At 44.5% G+C, this 22,318-nt stretch overlaps 1 protein-coding gene across 25 annotated transcripts in view; it reads left to right on the top strand.

Annotated features, from left to right (window-relative positions):
- Positions 1-22,318, top strand: part of CADPS (calcium dependent secretion activator) — a 211,808-nt gene that overhangs the window by 113,452 nt on the left and 76,038 nt on the right. For 13 of the 25 annotated variants that reach the window (XM_027722969.2, XM_027722966.2, XM_027722964.2 and 10 more), the window contains exons 11-14: positions 249-461; positions 4,579-4,590; positions 11,668-11,804; positions 16,996-17,183. In XM_027722969.2, the coding sequence (XP_027578770.1) occupies positions 249-461; positions 4,579-4,590; positions 11,668-11,804; positions 16,996-17,183 (550 nt within the window). Of the gene's footprint in view, positions 1-248; positions 462-4,578; positions 4,591-11,667; positions 11,805-16,995; positions 17,184-18,232; positions 18,398-22,318 lie in introns of all 25 variants that reach the window. The other 12 variants (XM_027722979.2, XM_027722977.2, XM_027722967.2 and 9 more) reach the window with 3 other exon arrangements.

The raw sequence follows: 22,318 nt of genomic DNA, 5'->3' as shown, positions 1-22,318 counted from the left end.
CCTGCACAGATGGGGCTGTAGGTGAGAGAAGCAATTAATCCAAGAGTGTCAGGGCATGTTTTAGTAATCGGAGTGCAGGATGGTGGGCTGTCTTTCAGGTGAGTTTGATGCAGGGGAGGGGACTGAACTGGGAGCAGCATGGAGCTGGCTGAGGTGACACCCAAGAAGTGGTGGGGTGGGCAGCTGGGGAGATCCCCTAGCTGGCCTCAAAGTCTGTGAAACTGCATTGTCACTTCCTTTCCTGCCAGGTTTGGATGGCGGCAGAACGTTCTTCAACGCTGTGAAGGAAGGAGACACAGTGATTTTTGCAAGTGACGATGAACAGGACCGTATCCTGTGGGTCCAAGCCATGTACCGAGCCACCGGCCAGTCTCACAAACCTGTACCGCCTACCCAAGTGCAAAAGCTAAATGCTAAAGGAGGAAATGTACCCCAGATAGATGCCCCAATCTCTCAATTTTGTAAGTAAATAAGTTCTCCTAGAAAGCAGAAGTCTTTGATGGAAAGATTTTCTGCACTGATCAATATTCGCGCACATGTTTCTGATTTCAAAATGAAACGTTTTTTCATTATCATTAAGCTGCTTTTTACATCAGTAGATCCAGAAGCAGTTAACCTGTGTGTTTAGCACAACCAAACCCAAGAAACAATATTCCTTGGGGAACTTGTCAATGGGTATTTTAAAGTGCAATACTTGATGGAGGAGAGAGACTGGGATCTGAGAGCCTGAGACCCAGCTTGCTTTTCACAGACACGCGTCTTACCCCCACACAATAAACTGCACACCCAGATCAGAGTGATTCATTAGTGCCATTAGCTGTCTATCAAATGCATCACGTGCCCAGAACTACAGGTGCAAATCTTGCAAGTATGAAATGCACACACAAAAAGAGGTCTCCTGTTGAATATTCAACTGTAGGAAAACATATGGTATTTTTAACAGGTTGCTTTGCAGGCCAGTTAGATGTGAATTTAGAGCAATCATCTTTTAAGTCGTAGCTATGCTGCATGTCCTGTGCAGTTATACCCAGTTTGCTTCATTTGAAATTTAGAGCAATTTCTTTTGTCTTGCAAATGTAATTTGATTATAAACCACACAAATGCCTCCTCACTCATTTTTCTTGAAGGTCTCAATCACACGTCTGCAGCCCCTTTGTTTTGTAACATACAGCAGTTCTTGTTAGCTTCAGCAAAAATTAAGAATTATATCATTAAATATAAGAAGGAAAAGTGGTAAATCTTAAAGAATTCTCCTAATTAAAGCAGATTTTAACATTTTAAAATAGTCTTTCTAAAGCAGTTATGGAGTATATTGTTACGAGGAACTCAGAAAATCTGCCCTTTGCTTGTCAATAGCATTTATATTTGTCTTTTATATTTGTTTGACTTTTTCATGTTGGTGTTTATAGAAAACAATAGTGCAAGGCATACAGCTATACAACCAATGTTACAGCAGAAAACCTCTGCTTGATGCTTTTTAATTTTTTGTACTCTCCACATGCCTGCATATTTTGGCCTCCCTTCTGTCTTGCGTTGCTGCTGCTGTGAGTGAGATGTAGTGTGATGCAGTGCGGTAAACCTGCAGTGAGTGTTTCAATTTCGGTGGCCCTCATCCTCCTCATCCCAGTCAGGTCACTGACTTTGGGAGTGCAAGGTGTAAAGAACCGGGGTTGGGAAGGAAGGGTGCCTCTCAGAAAGTCAAAATGGGAGGTAGGAATTGGCCTCTTGTAAGTGGGACATTTACTGGCTATAATTAGCCTCTAGCCTGGTTGAGTTGTGCTGACCTGAGACTGCATCCCAGAGATTTTATGTCCCTCTGCCCAGAGTGTTTAATCAAAGAATTCTTGGACATAGCAGGCATGGGTCCTTCTACTGCTGCTTTTTTACATGCTGAAAGCCTTCAAAGCCTAGCAAAGGAGAGCAGCAGAGGGATGCTGCTTGTGGCTCCCTTTCCTAACAAGTGATGCTGAAGGATGCTCATAGCTGTGGGGTTGGTGCACAGAGGATACACTCCTGCTTATTCCAGCATGATTCCTGTGGAGTAAGATGAGAACAGAGAACATCAAACTAGGGAAGCACCTTTCCCTTCAGTTGTTTCCCATCCCTGCAGACATCAGGCCTGGAGAATTTTTTCTGCTGGGTAGATTCCTGATGTTTACAGAGTTTTCACTTTGTCGCACCAATATGTTGGTGGGCAAAGGTAAGGCTTGCGTTCCCAAACACATTGTAGTAGCTGTAGCAAAATCTGCCAGGAATTTGAGGAGGAAAAGGGAATGCCCAGGGCTGTGGACATTTGAGTGTGATGTCTCCATGCACAACCAAGCGCTGTGTGCATGGGAGAGCTGAACCCCTCTGCTTAAGAGTACCTGGGGTGGAGAAGGGGCATCTTGCTTGTCCTAGCCCTTGACAGGAAGCAGGGAGGTCAGTAGCTGAGCCCAGGAGTCCTCTCTGCAGCCCACAGCCCACAGCCCAGCACATCCATCAGAGCCTTGTGCTACTCATAGTCCTGCAGACTCTATCAGCCTGACTGTGCTCAGAGCTAGAGAAATGCCACAGGTTTGACCTTGTTTTTCCATCTCACTCGCCTGCCAGGAGGCAGGGATCCCTCATCCTTGCTTCTGGTGAAAACAGCCAAGATTTCACTCCCTGGTTCCTCCAGGGCATCCTAGGGGTCAGGATCTGACCTCAGTTTCTCTCACTTGTTCTCATGCTAATGCCAGCTCCAAATCTGGATCATTTTGCTTTTTATAACACCACCACCCTCTTTCCACCCACAATGTATTTTTTGAGAAGCTGGGCGGCTTCAGGCTCCCCTTTTTGCTGCAAGCACTGGGAAACCCTCTTGGTTGTGTTGTGCCAAAGCCTGGAAGAGAGAAATTGGTCTGCTCATCAGTCCATCAATTTGATGATGACTTGCTACCTCAGCATCCTCTGGGCTAGTGTGTTTTGACCTTCGTCTTCCTTCCTCCTTCTCCTCCTTTGAATCTAGATTCCTCTGACAGGTTTTTGTGCACATCCTTCAAGAGGAGTAGGGCAACATACCATAGTACACCTTCATCTCAACAGCAAAGGCTGTTCATTTTTCATATTTCAATGTCTGTACGTGGCAATGCTCATTGCAAAAGTCATTGGGTGCAGCAGTTAAATAATCCGAAGCAGGAGTGAGCCATGCATGCTATGATGGCTTGTCGGGACTCTTAAATGCACAAATACATATCTCAGCTCCTTCAGTCTTGAAATTCAAACATATCAAGTATTGCATTTTTAAAAGGGTCTTGGTTTGTTATTGGGTTTTTTTGGCTTGGGTGTTTTGGTTTGGGGTTTGTTTTTCTTTTTTTTTTTTTTTTTTTTTTTTTTACCTGCAGAAAGGTAAGGACTTTTGCAAAACATTTTATTCTTGTACATTTATCTTTATACCTGTCATTTTTTTTTGTGCTTATTAGAGGCTATGGTGAATGAGGATGTGCAAAGAAGTAAATGTTAAGCCATTTGACGAGTAACTGTTGTTACAGCTTTCATGTCGTAGCAGTCCAAGACGGCTCATGCGCATGCATGCACACGCAGAGAAAATCCAGCCCTCCACGCCTGGCATGGAGCTGTCTGTCACACAGAAACTTGGGAAGGACATATCTTGCTCTTTGGGAAACTTGGGAGAAATAGTGAATTCACTTGGTTCCCCTCTCTTTTGACTTAGTAGATACAAAGATAGAGCAGCACTCAAATTCTCATCCACAGTTTGATGGCAGCACTTGAGTTGGAAGCAATCAGACAGCTCCGAACCAGGGTGGAGTTTATTTTATTTGCTATTTAAGTACTGAAAAAAAAAATAGATCCTGCTATTCATTAATTTTTGTATGACTCTACAATTCCTTTTATGTGGGTGAACAATACCTGTTAGAGTGAAAAGTTTTGCTTTTTTTTTGTTTTGCTACAATTTCAAAGAAAAACTCCATTCACGCAAAGCTGTGCTTTTCTCCAGTGTTCGCATTATAAAAGAAAAAAACCCAAACTGTTCTTGTTTACTGTTGAAACCATGCACAGTATTATAGTCAATAATGCTGCCAATACATATTACACCTTTTGGCAATATTTAAGCTTCATAAAAGTGGTCACTTGTCTGAAAGCGGCAGTCTTTGTTTGTTCTGTGTTAGTGATGCATCAAACAAAATTCCCAAACATGCTCAATGTTCTTTTTTTTCCGAAACCCTTTTCTTTTTAACATGAAAGATTGGTCCGTACTTGTTTTATGTATCACTTGTGGTTATATTTAATTTTTTAATGTCTGTTTATATTTAATAACTGTTAATCACACCATATACAAAGAGTTGGTTGTTTTGAGAATTTGTGATGATTTGTTCCCCCATAATAAGTAGCGAGGTTTATTGAGCTGCTTAAGAAATTTTCAGCTATAAGTGGTTTTCTTTTTGGTTGTTTTGATTTTCTTTAAGTTTATTTTTCATTCTTTGCTTGAACCCAAATATTTAGCTGCTAGGTTAGGGCTCCTGTCTGCTTTCCTGAGCCTTGTTGCTAGTCTTTATGTTATTCTGGTTTGTTCCTTCTTACCCTGCTAACTTCTAGCTGGACTCAAGGGTAAGTGCTTCCCTGTAGCTAGCACAGCTCAGATAATCAGGCTAGATTATCTGACGTATGCAATGTGCTTTTTTTTTTTCTCTTAAATCTTTCTCATGTTTAGATTTTGTAGTACAAACTTTCCATGTTATTTTCCTGAATTGAGGTTTGAAATGTAAGTTTCCATACTGAAATTGGGATGCATGTGATGTTTGCATAATTGCCTTCTCTCCCTGGCTTTCACATTGGCATCAAGTGATCCTCTTAGTAAAGCCAATCATTAACATTTCTATTTTTCATTCCAAGATGTAAATATTAATTAACATCACAATAAAACTGTAAATAATACCTTCTTTTGTTTCATGGAATTTACATCTAGTTGACTGCTTCCTGCCTGAAAACAGATCATTTTGCACTCTGACAATATCCTTTCTCTCCGTGCCGATGATTAGCTTGGTGCAGCGCACCAGAGTGCGGGGCTAACCATGGACACCTCAGGGTGTAGCAAGGTAGGGCAGGAGACCCCAAGAGACCTAGACAAGGTGCAGGACTCCAGAGGAGACCCCCAAAAATCCCTCCACGCATGCCCTGTGAAAACAAGCCTGAGTCATCGAGGTTTGATAGTTCCCTCTCCCATGAACTCATTAGGGGATGATTTCAGCAGCAACTGGCAGCTCTCTGGGTCACCCCAGATTTGGAGATGCTGGCCCACTCAGACCTAAATGCATTTGTCATGGAGGGGTGCTGCTGTTCCCCCAAATTATCATAAATTAATCTTTTAGCATGGGTCTCAGTCACCAATCAAAGCCATGCTTGTCAAAGCACAGGCCAGGGGTATTGCTATTTTACCTTTTCCCACTGGAATACCTACTCTGAAAAATATAAAAGCCCAAACTTGTGCTGTAAGACAGCTTCTCCTCAGTCTTTGTTCAGTCCTAAGTACACCCAGTACAAATCCTTTATTGGTGTTAAAAGCTTCTTCTCTAATATCTGGTGAGTGCCTGCTTTCCTTAGGAGGGAATAGCATCAGTGGGTCATGAGAGCTGGCAAATATGTATCCGGAGTATCTGAATGCAATTATGAGAAGGAACAGGCGGTGTCATCCCTCCTGGCCATCAAACAAGACTCCTTTTTTCCTTCTTGCTCCTTTTGTTTCTTCTTTCTTCTTTTTTTCCTATGTGTGAGTATGTGCGTGTGTGTACAAATATCCCCCTGGGTATAGCAGGCAGAATTCCTTCTCAGCAGACACTTTCTTTTTTCTTTCTTTATTTTGTTTTCTAAATGTTTGGATTTCCAAAGAGGATTCTTATCAGACTTTACCTCAAAAAAATGCACAAAAGTTTAATTTGAATGAAATACAGATTTTTGCCACTTTGAAAGAAAGAAAGAAAGAGTGAATGAATGAATGAACTTGATTTTGGCAACATTACATGTATTTGCACTACTATGCATTGCTATCCTATTAGATTATTAGTTTTGTGCTTTAATTGCTTTATTTTTTTTTTAGATAGTTAGAGATATCATAAGAACGCTGCTGTGTCTTCTGTATTGTCAACTTGCAGATGCTTCATTGCAGGAATGCAGAATTAAAATGTTAATTCAGTTCTCACGTAATTTGCATGAATTTAAAACTAGCCTGTAAATCACTTCTACGTGCTTTAAGAAGCCTGGGACTCTAACTTATGAAATACAAATTCACGGGTTTCTGCAGTCATCCAATTCAAAATATTTTTAAATAGTTATAAAAATGCTGTGAAACAATGTTTTGTACTCTAAATAGTTGTTCTAAAACTGTGTTTTTGACTTGCCACACAAGGAATTATGTAAGTTCATACTACAAATTCTTATTCATTTAATGACCAAGCATTAGATAACTTAGATTGCAGTTCAGTGCCTGGTGTGTCTGGTGATTTACAGGAACATTCATAATAATTTATTAAAATTGTAACTCAAGCAGAAAAGAATTTGTTTACAGCAGGGGAAAAAGCCATAAACCACAGAAATAAACAGGCAATTAAATTTAAAACTATCTTCTAACACGGAATGATATGAAAGGGAAAAGAAAGAGCTCTTTGCTCTGCAGCTGAGAGGCGAGTTGAGGTTGCTGCAGCGGCCGCAGCTCCGCGCAGGGAGGAGGTTTGGGGAGGAGGTTTGCAGAGCCCTGTGCACACACACACACACACACACACACACATATCACTTCTCAGAGGTGGCAATGTCGCAGTGCGTGGTGAGGAGGGGACTTGCTAAGTCACCAGCCAGCACTGCCAGCAGCTCACTCACAATCCACCTGGCAATTTCCTGGTGCAGGGGTTTAGTTTCTCCCCCCCAGAACACTGGTGTTCGCTGGTGAAGCCTCTTGCTCCACACAGCCGGACAAAATGAGGCTCTCAGGCACTTCCCTGGGTGTTTCTGTAGCGAGTCACAGTCCAGGTATGTCCGTGAGCTCTCATATAGTGGTGAGAACACGAGGGGACCCCGCTGCCCCTGGGAGTGGGCGGTGGGCACACAGTCACTCACCACCGCGGTGCATTCCGGCACCGCACAGCCTGGAAAACTTCTCCTGCTTTGCCCAGCCAGGCCAGTGAGGAGTTTTCTAGAAATATCTGTAAATGAATAGCTGCCATCAATCATTGTCATTCCTTTATTTCATGTCTCCTGATGAGGTTGACTAGTGTCATTGTTTGTTACTGTCCAAACCACATCTTCATTCTTGTAATGTCAAGCAGATATGACAAGCACACATTTTCCAGATGAGTAAGATACAAAGTCACCTTTTAATTTACAGTTGTTTGATTTTTTGTTTGTTTGTTGGAATTGTATTGGTTATTTTTATAAGCAAAAGCGTTGTAAAATTTACTGGATGTTCAGTTGCCTTTGATACTAAAACAAAGTCACTCATTATCGAAAAGAAATAAATCTGGAGTAAGAAATTCTTACAATAAAATGGCTATCTAAAGCCTTTTATAACAAGAATTCTTTTATGGAGCTTGTCCCCCACTATTAACTTCACAGCTCTCAAAGCAAAATCTGCCAAAATTATTGCTGGAGCAAAAGAAATGCAGAGGGCAGGGAAATACATTTTAAAAAAAGAATGAAAGATTTGACAATTTTGTCTCTTCCTTTTTAAATAACAGTTAGATATAGAGAAATACAGCCCTCAGAGAACCAAACAGTGGGACAGTCCTTTGGTTTTCATTATTCTTGTTGTTGTTGAAATCTTTGTGTTCCTGACACTGGTAGATTTTTAAGACTGACTTCAAACACTTGTAGGAAGGGGTTGTGTGACAGGGGGTTAGTTAATGAAGTCAGTGTAAAATGCAAACTGGATAAAAACGAACAAAATAAACCTGGCAGTATTAAAAGAAGGCAGTAATGTAGAGACCAAGTGTGATACAAAAGGCCAAAGTCTGCAGTTTTCCAGAAGAAAGGTTCGTGGAGCCTGTGCTGCCCGTGTCCCTCCTCTGGCAGCCTCCCTCCCGAGACCACCATCAAACACCTTTCAGCTGCAGTTGTGTGGAGCTTGTCTAAATATGTAAGATAACTTTTGTGGGCCTGCAGCAGCATTTCGGCTGGAGCCCCGAACAAAGAAGCACTAGCGAGCTTGGCACGGCACCTTGGGAAGGGATTGCAAATTACTGGAGCATCATATAACTTTCTTTCTTTGGTTTCTCCTTCCTTTTTAGCTAGAATAACAGAGCAGGGTCAAAAAAGCAGCCGTATTTGACTGAAACAATTAATTTAAAGTACTTACAAATTGGCTGTACAGTTTGGGTGTGAATATTAGCCATTCTCGTTTTGTACTTTGTTTAAGATCACATGCAAACTGTACAGACCATTTTGAAAGAAGGTAAATTAGACGTAAACTTATTTCAAATGCAGATGTTGGCATTATTTTAAATTGCAGATATGTGTCTGAAGTGGGGTAATAATATGTTTAGATCTGTTCTTTTTTTCTTTGTGTATTGCCTAGGAAGTTTAATGTTTTGGGAAAATTCGATTCCTGAATTTCATTTTTAAAAGTGAGTCCATTGGAAAAATCAAAATTCAAAAAGAAACTGTAAGGTTTCCGTAAGGGGTGCTTATTTAGAATAATTAAGGGAAGATGAATTTAGTGTAGGATTGACCTCTTTAACCTGCTCCTAGTTATTTTTAAGAATTTTGGCCCAGAGCAGCATCTGGCCCAGAGCTGATATTCCATTTGAAAGAAATACACATTTGTATTACCATTCTTCACAGGCATCTCTAGTTCACATCACACCAGCTGTATCCCCTGGGTGGGCAACATGCACCCACCCAGCCCTGCATCTCTACTGATGCAAAATGGTTTGGCCGTGCAAGAGCTGCGGCGCTGGGCTTTGCAGGAAGAGCTGCAGCTGCTCATCCTCCTTCCCATGGCAGAAATCCACATTTTAAACCACTGACTGAGCATAAGTCATGTGGATCATGCTTTTCTGGTCACTTGAGCTCACGCAGTGCCATGTCTGATGTCTCTCTTTTCATGTGGTTGTTCCGAGGTGGAGAGCTTTAGGGGAAATGGGCTTTCGAGCAGGCACCCAACGGGATGCTCAGTAAGGTGTGGCTTCAAAGTGATTAATGAAAGTAAAATTGTCCCTGATTATGGACAGTTGTGAAGGACATTTAATCACTGTGTCTGTTCTCACACTTGGCAGGGAACTGTCTGTGCCCCTGCCTTGGGCAGGGAGATTGTAAAAAGCCCAACCAGACCCTCAGCTCGGTGGAAGCCAGCGGCGCTTCGGTCAGTTCCCACCAACCAAAGGTCTGCTCTGTGTCCACCTTGATCAGAGAACGTAACGTGGGGAAAAGCTTATTAGTCTGGAGTAAAAAATATTCATTTCAAACATGCTTTCTAGCACATATGCTCAAAAAAGTTCACCAGCTAAAGGGCTAGAGGACTCTTCAAATTTCCAGCTGATTTACTCGGCTCTCGGAGCCTCGTTGGCTGAGCAGGAGGATTGACAGTGTATCAGGGCTTCTAATTGAAAAGTAATAAAATCTCTGAGCAAAGCTGGCAAATGAAGGCCTCCAGCCAATTTGTCAGCTTGCAGTCAACTCCGAGGAGCCGGGCAGAGCAGCAAGCCATTAAAAATAGTCTGATAATAGCTGTTAAAACATTTTGCGGGCACTAGGGATGGAATCGAAACAGCACAGCCGAACTCTTTGGGACTGAATGCAATCAAATCCATCTTGGCCGGAAGGGACAGAGAGGAGAGGGCAGAAAGCTGTCAAAACAGACAGGAGCCAACCCATGCCACAAGCCCCAGGGCTGGGTGGGCTTCACATCCCATACCCAAGGGTGCTGGATAGGTGCCCTGGAGGTGATGCGCTCCTCAGGGAAGTTGTCCCCGTCCCCCGAACCAGCCCTTGTGCTGCCACCTCACTCGGCACCATCAGGAGCTTCTTCTGTCCCTGTGCTGAATGCACAGAGCTGCTGGCAGAGACAGAGGGGGGAATTTGGGACCAGGGAGGGAGGTGACATGGGGGGCAGCAGGGCCCAGCACATAGAGTGGAACAGGGGAGCAGACCCTCAAAAATTAACCAGCTGTAGGAAAAACGTCAGTGTTTATTCAGCAGGGTTTTAGTGAGGAAAGTTGCCAGCTACAGCTGAATTAAGTATTCCTAGCAGCTAGTTGAAATGTTACATGTTTTAATTTGTCTGATTTCTTTCCAGTGGGTGATGTTATTTATATAGTTTGTATATAGATAATGACAGACTATACAGAAAATGTAAAGATTGCTTCCAATGATCAGTAATGATCATTGAGAGCACTGACATGAGCGAGGTATTTAGAAAGACATGCCATCCTTCACAGCTAAATATTGAATAGTAAAACATATATAAAAGAACATTCGCACTCTCATTTAAAGCTCTTTTGATTTACTTGAATTTTTTTAATTAAGGATTTTTGTGGGTTTTTTTCTGGTAAAGAGGGATTTTGTTTTAAAACAAATACAGTTACCATATACTCCTATCGCGGAAAACTGCATTTTTGTGTCCTTTCAGCCACATTGTTTCAAGGCCACCCAGTTCCCGTAGGAGGCTATAAACAGGGGAAGGATTTAAATCCTATTTTCTTTGTCAAGGATTTGGCAAGAACCCATATAGTAGGAAGCTGAGCACAGACAAAACCGAGTGAAAGGTGTCCTTTAATTCCCCAGCCGCTGGAAGAACAAAACCTGCTCCCAGCAGGGTCCCGGCTGGCCGCACCCAGGCCGGTTTGGCGGCTTCATTTCGACTGCTGAATTCGGTGTATTTTTAGTTAACCATGTTGAGATTAATTAATTAGCCCCTAGGAGTTAGTGCCCGTAAACGTCACCCAAAGCAGAGAAGTGTGAATACGTTGAGGCTGTTAATTCACCCAAAAATGGCAGCTCGTAATCCAGGCAGAGGAAATTCAGTCTCTCCGTCGGGATGACTGGCAGCTCCGGCGCCCTGTCGGGTTACTGCCTCTGTGACAACAAACTACATATCAATTTAACTTCTTAGCAATGCTTAAAAGAGCATCTTTTTATTTCAGTGAGGTAGCATTTAAAGTTGCCATTAGGAAAAAAAATTGCCGTGGGGAAGACAAACATTGGCATTTGGATAAAGAACAACGTAACTGGTCTGATACCTAGAGAACATAGCAAATGTAGAGAAAAATGCTACAGCTGTAACTTCATTAGAATGGCAGAATCTATTACAATTAACCACAGCTATCTAAATAGGAGCTAATTTACTTATGTGAGCCAAAATTCTGTTAACTCATAGCCTGTTGTAAGATACAGAGTGAATTCTTGGGTTTGTGTTCTGGTTTTAAATACAGAATAAATGCACTATAATGAGCAGTTGACAAGATGTTAATTCTAAAATCTTTTGCCTAAATGCAATAATATAGTCTATAACTGATGCAAGTTGACAATGGGAGGTGAAGTGTACTATGTAGCCTGCAAAGAGAAAACTTAATGGCAATGAAGGGAAGAGGAGATATTTAGCTTTCATGCTTCATACTGTATATTTTTCTCTGTTGTATTTGTCAACTAAAATGTCTTATATCTCTCTAAATGGTGTCTTTCTCTATATGTATAAATGAACAGATGCAGATAGAGCTCAAAAGCATGGCATGGATGAATTTATCTCTTCCAATCCCTGTAACTTTGACCACGCTTCACTCTTTGAGATGGTTCAGCGCCTCACTTTGGACCACAGACTTAATGATTCCTATTCTTGTCTGGCAAGTATATTCTTTGGTCTCTAGTGATATAAACATCAAGCAGCAAAGTCAAAGCTAGTGTGAGTGGGGGCTAATCCCCCTGTTGCTGGAAGATTGACTTCTGTTTACACCAGGTTTGAATTTGGCCCAGAGGTATTTTCTTTTGAGAGGCTGCCTGCAGTGAATTGACTGCTGTTCTTCTCCAGTCGCACTGTCTTTATCGTTTCTGTTTGCAATGCTTAAAATGTTTCTTCCTGCAAAGACGAACTCCAGTGTGGGGATGTGAAGTAGAGAGCAGTGTTTTGCAGCCTCCTGCACTGCCTTCCAGAGTCTTCTGGATGAAAGAACAGGGGAGAGATGACAGTCTGATACCACCTCCCATGTCAGTGGAGTCCCACCAGGAATAACTGTGGCCCACCTTTATGTCTCTTTATGAGCAGGGATCCCAAGCAGGTAACAGGTGGTACTATGTGGATAACTGCAGTGATGCTGCAGTCTGTCCACGCTCCCTTAGTCGCATGCCCATCCTGAGCACTCCCATGAGCAGCAGTTGCAGCTCTCAGCCCACTGTAGGACAGTGGCAGGAGATGCTCCAGGACAGCTTGTAGCCTTTGGCTGGAGTGCAGTGCTTGGGGGCTCTTGGCTACTGTAAGGGTTTAAATTACAAATAACTGATAACAACACAACTTGAGCAATTAATTTTTAGGAGTTTCAGTGAGGAGGATGAAAAGGCTCTTAATTTTGAGAAAACAATAGGATGAATCCTTTCTAGGGGGGTCTGAAATGGAGAACCTGTCCTGAACATGGCATGGGACAGATTCTGACCTGCTGCCCTCCTAGAGTTGCACAGAACCCTCCATTCTGGGGTGTCATGGTGGGCTCCTTCACCAGAAGGACCACCCCGTGCCAAGAGCCTTCATCTTTACCAGCTGTGCAGTCTTGGAGCTGGGACTCTCAAGTGTCTTGCTGTTACAAGAGCAACCTGGGAGCACAGCTGAGCAGCTGGCAATGAGGCTGTTGGTCTCAAATCCTGTCCTCCACGTCCCCCCCCCCACCATGGTGCTTCTCTCACTACCCCACACCTTGCACCGCACGCGAGGACCAATCTCCTCTGAGAGGCTCAGAGTCAGTAAATGCCATTAGTGGTAGTGAGTTGTCACCTCCCTGAGGAGAGGAAGGGCTAGGAGGAACTGTTGTGGACGTCCCCTGAGGTAAGGATGGGGTGGGAGAAGGCTGCACTTTACCCGCAGATACCCAAGTGGTACAAGTAGGCTTGGTGGGAGCATTGTCAGACCTGCAGCAGGTTCCTCACCGGTTCCATCGAGGTCTTTGCTCTGGCAGGCAGTGACATTGGCATGCAGCTTCTGCTCCCCACGCATGGCTGACCCTAGGAAGACCATCCCCATCCATGCATGTCTGAGAGGTTGGCTTGCTGCTGGTTTGTCTCTGTGCAATCTCGGGCCTGGTGAGAGAGCTGTGGCTGTTGAATTAAACCCGTGGAGAGGTGCGAGGCCATCACTGAAAACAATTAACACTGTTTTTCTTCAAGAAACCCACCAACCGCACTTCTGCTCGTTATGGAGATGTTTAGGCCTTTGATAGAAGCTGCTGGAGCAGTGGAGCTCCCCTCAGCACCAAGTCATGCCTCTTGGGAGCGGAGCATCACCAATTAACCAATTAACTTGATCTTCTTTCAAATCACCCATTGCAGTGTTGTAAGGAAGAGAATAATGGCCTGTGTTCACCTACGCTTGGATTTCACATGCTTCTTTACTTGCTTTACCGTGGTTTTGTGTAAAAAAAAACCAGGCTGACCTCAAAATTTGAGTTTAACTGCAAAGAACTCCCAGTGTTCTTACTGTGCCATTGGGATGTTGGTGATAGCACTGCGTTGACTTGGCTGGAGGAGCTGTGAGCCCATGGTAAGCCTGCTCTGTCCACTCTGTGTGCTGCTGGGCAGTTCTTATTCTCCCTACAGGACATTCCATGCAAGGTCCCACGGAGTTTTGCCTCATCACACCTCTTCTTGTTTTCAAACGTGGACCTGGAGGTGCCAGGGAAGACTTACCCAGACACAGAGGATAACTCAGCATCACTTCCTTTCTGTGGAACCAGGTTAAACAACGCAATTGTGAGCCCACTCATGGGCTGAGCCAGGCATCCCTAGGAAAACAAACAGCCTGGCTGACTCAGCCACAGCAGAAGTGATGTTTACTGGCAGAGAGCTCGGTGCTGGGAAAGGGGAAGAGCACTTTCTGCAGAGCTTGCTGAGGGCTCCTGCCTGTCATCCACAAACTGGTAGCGGAGTCACGCTCAGGGCTCTTCCTGGACTATTGGGATGAGCATTCAGCTGTTCCAGCATGGTACGGACCCCACACATGCGTGGGTCTTCACTCCTTTCACTTGGACATGTATGCTGTTTCTGAGACTGCCCTTCAACTCTTCCCAAGACTTCCCAACCCACTGCCAGCATCCAGCTCATACAGCTGGGTCCGTGCTGGAGCTGTACTGACCATGATGTGTCAGCATTCATGGAATTCCCATTATATGGCACAGCATGTACTGATGGAAAGTCTTCAGAGTGCCCAGCCTAGCCAAGATATGTGAAGGAGTCAGATTAAGAGGTCCATGAAGCAGGCCACCAAGATTAAATTCTCTTGGACTTCCTGTGGTAAAAGGCAAAATTTTAAAAAGCTAATGAAATGTGAAAATTTTCCCTCAAAAATTCTGTTTTTCTCAAAATTTGCATTTGCCTTTAGAAAGCTGGTCCATGTTTCACCAGCCCTGACCAATCCTTGCTTTTCCCAGCTCCAAAACTCCCATGGCACTCCCTGCTGGTGCCTTAGACACATTTTCCTGTATTGGAGTAGTTCAGCTTGTTGAAAACAGTCAGTGGAGCTCCCTGTGCTCTGCGCCCTTTCTCCATTGTCCCCTCCAGGTTTCCTAATTCCATTGGAGACATCTGTGAGGCCACATTGCGCTGTACCTCTCTGCACTGAGGACAGACACCCCGTGTGTCATCACTGTCAGCTGCGTTTGCCAGGCTGGCTGGGTGTCAGCTGGTTGGGCCAGGCAAATCTTCATCAAGAGCCAGGATCTGCCTGAAGATTTGGGAGATCTGTCTGAACACCACCTTTCATCAAACCTTAGGAGTTTTTCTGGGGCTGTGGTGAGCAGCATTTACTGCTCCCTTGGAGCCCCATTCAGCAGCAGGTGTTTTATTTCCTACCTCTTCCTGCAAATGAAGACTGCTTGGTTCTGTTGGGCTCTGGGTCTCTCCACCCACATTCTGCTGCCTGTGGTCTAATGAGGTCTGAAGCTCACCACTGAACCTCTGAGCTTTCGCTCACACTTCCCCTCCTTGCACCATGGCAGCAACCCTGAGTGTTTGCCCCTATCCCTTGTCTCTTCCTGAGGACCAGCATCCAGTTCAGGGGAGCAGTGTGGGTTGCTCTGGATCACTGGATCCAGTCTCTGCTTCCTTCACTTTAAACTCTGGGCTTAATACTTGACTCCAGTGAAATCAGTGCCAGCCTTCCCGTCAGTGTCAGTAGGGCCAAGATTTCACCCTGTAGGGAGAAATGAGTCCTTTGTATGCATTAGGTGAATATAACAGTTTCAGCTGCACTTCTATCCCCATAACCAAACACAGACATCTTTCTATTGCAGAGCAATCACGACATTTCTATATTTTTACCGTGCCTGATAGCCAAAGACTTTCGTGAGAGAGACAAGGTGAAGAGATCATCCAAGGATGTAACAAACAGGCAACATAAAGAACTCCAGAATCAAGCATAATGCCACCAACCAAAAAGCAGACAAAATGCCATTAAGACTGGTGAAGGCAAATATACCCCTCCCAAAAAATAGCCTTCCAGAGGGCTGTCCCATCTGCATTGTTCTGTGTCTTCATTTTGAAATGTGCACTTCCAGTGATCCCAGCACTGTAGCTACTCCCTATATCTATCATTTTCCCCTCATTATTTTAATTCTTTTCTCAATCTGTTTTGGAGTTGGCCCAATAAGGATGAGCAAATCCTTCTCTATGTCTTTGAGCTCTTAATTGATATTTCTTCAACTCTTTTCAAAGCAGCTATTTTGGCATCTAGAAAAGATTTGGTGTCATCTGAGTGGTAGAAAATATATTTTAATCTTTCACAGCAGTGTTGTTTCTAAGATGTAGCATTTGGGGTAACAGATGGGGTGGCAAAGAAGTTGCCTATAGGGGCAGTGCTCTGCCTCAACTACTCTCCCGCCCGCTGCAGGAACTTTTCAATTAAACGATGAAAGATTTTGCAGCTTGATGCATTCCAGAGCTGCGTCTTAGCAATTGTTTAGCACCCAAATTTCCATGTAAATATTGACGGTTTTGCAGCATTTTGAAAAGCAATCTACGAGATTATTCTTGTTCTCATTAGCGCCGTTCCCAAAGGCAGAGGCACGTTCCGCTTCGGCTGTCCCAGGATGTTCACTGGAGCCATCCCCTCGCAGGGAAGGGCGTCCTCCTTGGGAGTCCGGACACTGCACTGCACTGCAAGCCGTATGTCAGCAGGCCCTCAGGACTGACAGACAGAAATAGTCTGAGGTTTCTGGATGTGTAAAGAGACCCTGCTCTTGAGCAGAGCTCCCCTTGCTTCAGTGCCGAGGAGGTGGGCAATGTCAGAGCATGTCGCCAGTGGCACAAAATAAGGATCACGGGAAACATCCCTTTCTGATACTGCAGAGCTGCCTTTCTCTGTCTGCAGGACGTTCCTACCTGCCAGATGCAAGAGTCATTGTTCAGTGTAATCCTCCATACTCTTCCCCCACATCAGTCTTCTTGCTCCTGGCCCAATGTACAATCCCATCCCCAAAACTGTTTCACACTGTTTAAATAACCAAACCTTTGTCATCTTTTAAAGGTGTCTTTTTTTTTTTCCCTCTTCTTTTTGCTAGGCACTGTCATGAACTGGCCTAACTTTTCAGCATTTAAGTGACATTTCCCTTTAATGGTAGCATAATATGTTTTTGTTAACAGTTGCACTGAGTATATGCTGTGTTTGAGTGATGATGTTCAGACTGTATTGTTTGAGTGACCTCTCTCCTTTTTCCTTAACATAGCCTTAGGTTTGTATTCCTTTTATTAGAACAGTTGACCACTACACCTCCAAATCTGATAGCCTTTGTATTTAATAACTTATATTTAAAATCAAGTCTCTTTATTTCTAAACAGGGCTGGTTTAGTCCTGGCCAGGTCTTTGTGCTAGATGAGTATTGTGCACGTAATGGAGTGAGAGGCTGTCACAGACATCTCTGCTACCTCAGAGATTTGCTAGAGCGCGCAGAAAACGGAGCTATGATTGACCCCACCTTACTTCACTACAGCTTTGCCTTTTGTGCATCACATGTTCATGGCAACAGGTAAGGAATTCTTCTTAGCTAGCAGCATCCTGCCAGCAAGGGATGACTTTGTCAAATATAGGTTTCCTTGGATAATGCACAACAGTCCCCAATTTGTTTTCACAGTGGATGTTTGGCAGCAGCACTTCTAGTGGCATAGTCGGTTTGTTTGTTTGTTTCGTTGCTTGTTTAATGTAAGCAGTAAAAATGCACACAGAGGATCCAGAAATGAAGGGTTTTAACTTTCTTGCCCAGGCACCTGCTAGATGCAATTCTGGACAAGATAAAGTTGAAGTACATGTGACTGTTGCAGGTTGAATAAATACAAGTAAATGATACACTGTGCTGATTTAATTGTTGTGAGAGAGGATCTGACAAATTGCAGCAGTGAAATTTTCAGCACTATCAAACTTCAGTGTTCAAAAGGGCTTTAAGCCCTTGGGCACCCATGTCTCATTTAAAGTCCACATGACATCAGTGCAGAAATTGCTTAGACATAACTGAAAATTTTATCTTGCACTGTTTCAAAGCAGTTTCAGTTTCAGAAGAAGCCAGTTCCTTTCTCTCAAATGTGGAAAACCTTTGATGGGAGGAACTGGAGCTGTGCTTTTTCCCTCTGTTTATTTTGCTGACAGCTGTAGTATCTATTGCAACTTCTTTTTCTGCTTTTTTTTCTGTTAAGTTGTATTATATACTTTGAGATATCACTGTGTATCCTGCATATGCTGCTGGTATAAAATAATTAGGTGTTTTCATAAATGCTCTGGTAAATACCACCCCGAATTACGACATGCGCTGCCCAGGTTTCACATTGCAAGGCTGCCACTTGCTTTTGCAGTTACTTTCATACATCTTGTCATGGAAACCAAGTTTTTGATTCCTTAGTTTCTTTTTTAGTTCTGACTTTCCTTTGCTCATCCGTTCTTTCTTTGCCAATTGTGATATGATTTCAGTTGTTTCCTTTCAGCTTAATTTCCTTTTGTTTTATTTTGAGTTTTTTCATGCTTTGTTCTTGTTTCTTTCACTTTTGCTGCTGGTCTTGCCCCCCACATTTCAATCACTCCCCCAAGAGAACTCATGGCAGAATTACTTGGTGGGTCACAGCCAAGTGCAGACGGTGAGGGGGGCAAAGCATCTCAGGCCCCTGCTGCTGAGACGGAGACAAAAAAGGATTCCAAAAAGGAGTCCAAAAAAAAGAAAGAGCCCAAATCCCAGCCGAATCCAGAGCCAAAAAGGTAAGCAAAAACATTCAGTGCACAGGAGTGTGTTGCAGAGGGCACTGGGGGCTCCTTGGTCACTGAGCACACTCGGCAGTTTGCATCCCCACAGCTCAGGGAGGCCCACTGTGGCTCTGGCATTTGGGTCATACACTCTCCTGGGAGCTGGATGGAGTTTGGGCACCCAAGTCCCATAGGGGGTCAGGACCTTGAACTTTTAGGCATGTGTAAACATGTGAGATAGCTCACATGACATGTAGGGGATGGGACCAGGCAGTGAAACTGGCTGCCCCATTGCCCTTTGTCGTCTCAGCTGGTGTGGGAACAGGACCTGGCTCAAAGCCCATTTAGCCCATAACAGAGAGAAGGTAGATGCCAGTCACAGGTCCCCCATGTACCTTTGCACAGGGTCCAGCACAGCCAGAGCTGAAACCTCCTTTTCATCAGGGTTGGTGGTGGGAGGTATCTGACAGTATTGGCCAAGGTGACAACCTGCCATTCCCTCCCCGTGGGGCTGGAGAGTTGTGGGCTCAGGAAACGTGATGCTTTAAAACTCATGTGGTATGTAGACCCCAGTCTCATGCTGTAAAGCTGTACAGGGCTGTGTGTGGCTGCTGCACTATGCTGGGAGCTGCTGGGCACGGCCAGAGGGGAAGCTCGGCCATGGACGGGCTATTCCAGTCACTGAAGTAGTCACATTCCATTTAAAATATTCCAAGAAAGAAGTGAGGTGTCTTGCTATGACTTAGCTGTCTTTAGCTGATGCTTGACTTCACATCAGAAGGTTGAAGGTTCGTATTCCTTCTTGGTCACTGCTGTCTCTCTGTTGCCTGGGGATTTCAGGAGGCTCTGTGCGGGAACTGCAAGGCTGCGGCATTGCGCGTTGCCACCAAGGGCAGGCTCTGGGTAGCACCCAGCAGTTTGGTGCAGAGACCGCGGGGTGCAGCGTCTGGCTTTTGCTATCAGAAGGTCACAGAAAGGGACCACAGGGGGTCTGAGAGAACACATGACTCCATATCTTTTGTGTCTTCTATAAGAAATGTGAATATCTGAGCGGAAGAGTCACGATTTCTTTTCAGAGAGCTGTTGAGGCCACATGCGTGGTGCGTTTGCGAGCTGGCTGGCAGAGAGCGATCGAAAGCCGGTATTTACCCGTGCAGTCCTTCCTGGCAGTTGCGACGTGTGTAAAGCCGCGTTCGCTTCAGCTACGTCCCTTCCTCCCACCTGCTGTGTCCATACATTGCTTGTTGCCTTATGGCTGGCCCTGCTCTCCCCAGGAAACCTATAGCTCGTGGCAGAGCTGAAAACTTTCCATGTAAAATTTGTCAAGGTGGCACACCTGCCCCAAGACCCAGCACGGCATTCAGCAGAACATCTTGGAGCGGCCATGCATTGCATTGTTGTTGGGATGCACAGTTGTCTGGGAAAGATTGAGTTGCGAGACCTTCTTCTGTTTAACAGAGGCTTCTTTTTCTGTCGAAACGGAAAAAGTGTTGATTTTCTTTACAAAAAAAAAGTTCCTTCACTTTTAGACAGTAAAAACCCCAAACGGGTGGTTTAGCTTTCCCCAGGACGAGGTTGGCTGTCAGTCAGAATATGCCACCCAGTAATGAAGGTCGAGAAGGGAGATAATTTCATGTGGCTATCAATCTCCTGTATTAGCAGCAGACAGTGATGGAGCTGAGGTGGGCTGTCTGTTTGTATCGTGTTTACATAAGGTCAGGCAGTGAGACAACAGTCGCTCGCAGTCAGCGGGGAAGTGCAGGCGGGCTGCGGTGCGGGCGCTGAGGACAGCCTGGAGGTCAAGGCTGACAGGATGACAGGCGTCAGCGTGGGCACGATGCCTCCTCGCCCGTCCGGCCCCCGCCTCGGCAGCACAGCCGCTGCACCACAGCCGGGATAGGGGCAGGACGGCTGCTGGTGGAAAAGCACCTCCAGCTTGGAGCTGACCCTGCGGCCGCAGCAGGTGAAATGGTCAAAATGGGATTTTGGGGACATTTTGTAGCCCTGTTGCTTTATATGTCAGAGTTTGGTCTCCCTCTCCTTTGGGCTCATGTTGCTTATTCAGAGCCCTGACATGATCTCTCTGTACCAAGGCTGTAAATCACTGCTGTTTGCGTGACAGTCCCCTTAATTTTTTGTTTTAATTTCATCTTTTTTCCAAGTAAAAATCGGGTTAAATGTAAATTACTTGTCCTAAGTTTCACCTCTTGCAGACACCTGACTATGTGAGGTCAGGTTGTCAGGAAGGCAGGGATCAACAAGAGAAATATCCACATGGTTTGCTGTTCCCCAGGTACTTGCTCTTCACTAAGACTGAGGAACTCGATGCTTTTTAACTGTTGTGGTCACTAGTGAGTTGGTAACGGAGTCTTCTCCACTGGGTATCACTGGATGCCTTTTGTAAAGTCCTACCATTATGAAAGATGATGTGATTTCTGATATATGTACTTAGGTGACAGGTGAGAAAGGCACAGTGTTATCCAGTCATCTGACAACATACATTGTGTCTTTGTTGATGTCTCTGCATTTGGTATCACCAGTGTAATACTGAGGTTGTTGCTTTCCTTTATCAGTAGTTCTTAAAAACTAGCAAAGACAAGAGCAGGAATGGTTTTGAGAAGACATTGTGATTTGGGGTAAAATTGTGGAAGGTTTTACATGGCCACTGAGGTCTTTCCCTGCCTTCTCTTTCCATGTTTTCACTGTCCTCATGTCGGAGAGCTATGACTACTGCCAGCATTGTTTGACACACAGAGAAGGGATGTGTCAGAGGAGCTTTGCTGCTTCCCTGTCTGTACATGGGAGAGCCATTGCAGAGCAGAAAGTTGAGCTCAGCTTTTCCAGGTCAAAAGCTAGTGCCTAAACCTTGAGCAGTGGTTCCTGCCCCTTGCAGTCACTTTCAGGAGTGGCCTTGTTTTTCTTGTGCATTTTTTTGATTTAGGCGTATAATAATATTGTTTTTCAGCTTTAAAGTTGGCACCGTAAAAGACTCTTTTTGTGCTTGTTAATCTCAAACTTTTAAAAATAAGACTTAAAATATTGATCATGTGCATGCTTAGTATTAGCAGACATGGAGCTTATCAAAATCAGGGTGCTGGACTGAATCCTCTCCAGTCTAGTAACAACTGAACACCATAATTTTCTGCAAGTTGCAAGTTCAATGACGATTTACCCAAGGTCCAAGTAGCTCTGTTAATTGATTTGGTATATTAGTGACTTCCCTTTCTTCTGTAAACTGTATTTTATGGCCTCGAGCTTGTTTTCAAGAAGTTGCTCTTTCATTAGCTAATGGTAACATTTCATTAGTGTTTTTACAGCAGAAATAATGAGAGTGTCATAAACCTTGAGGAATTGAAAACTGCATGACATACCTCTAATTTTTTCCATTGTATTCTAATTGCATATCTGGCTGTTTCACATAAAGGCAAGGTTTCTACACAGCCAGTTGAAACAAAAGAAATCCAGGATTGTTTTGGTCCCTTCAGTAGTAAATATGTGAACATTTTATCATGATACTTTCGTGTGCTTCCCTAGGACTTAGTGTTGAGTTTCCAGGTCTCATTCAGATGCACTGCCCTGGCTGCAGGGAGGCAGGTTGGATCTGGCAGGGTGTGATGCCGTACCCTTTCTTTGGGTGCCAGCTCCATGTCCCATCCAGCCCCGTGATGAGTCCATGGTGACACAGCACACGCTACGACTGTCTGTCGGGTGGGATCCGGCGCCTGTGCTGAAGGGCAGTGGGTTGCCAGCCACCAACAGATCACCAGCTCCACGGCTGACGTGATTCATTACAATGGGTGTAGGATGGCAGGGCTCAGAAACCATCCGGTGCAGCCGCGGTGCGTCAGGGGTGCAGATCGCACATGAGAAGCGATGAGCCGTGACTTGGCTCAGTGCTGCGGTGGTGGAGGAGAGCCCGAACGAAATGAAGGCAGG

Source organism: Pipra filicauda, unplaced genomic scaffold, assembly GCF_003945595.2.
Source record: "Pipra filicauda isolate LSUMZ 115617 unplaced genomic scaffold, ASM394559v2 scaffold148_size1903560_pilon, whole genome shotgun sequence".
NCBI classification, from domain to species: Eukaryota; Metazoa; Chordata; class Aves; order Passeriformes; family Pipridae; genus Pipra; species Pipra filicauda.
This window is presented reverse-complemented; position numbering and strand designations above follow the sequence as displayed.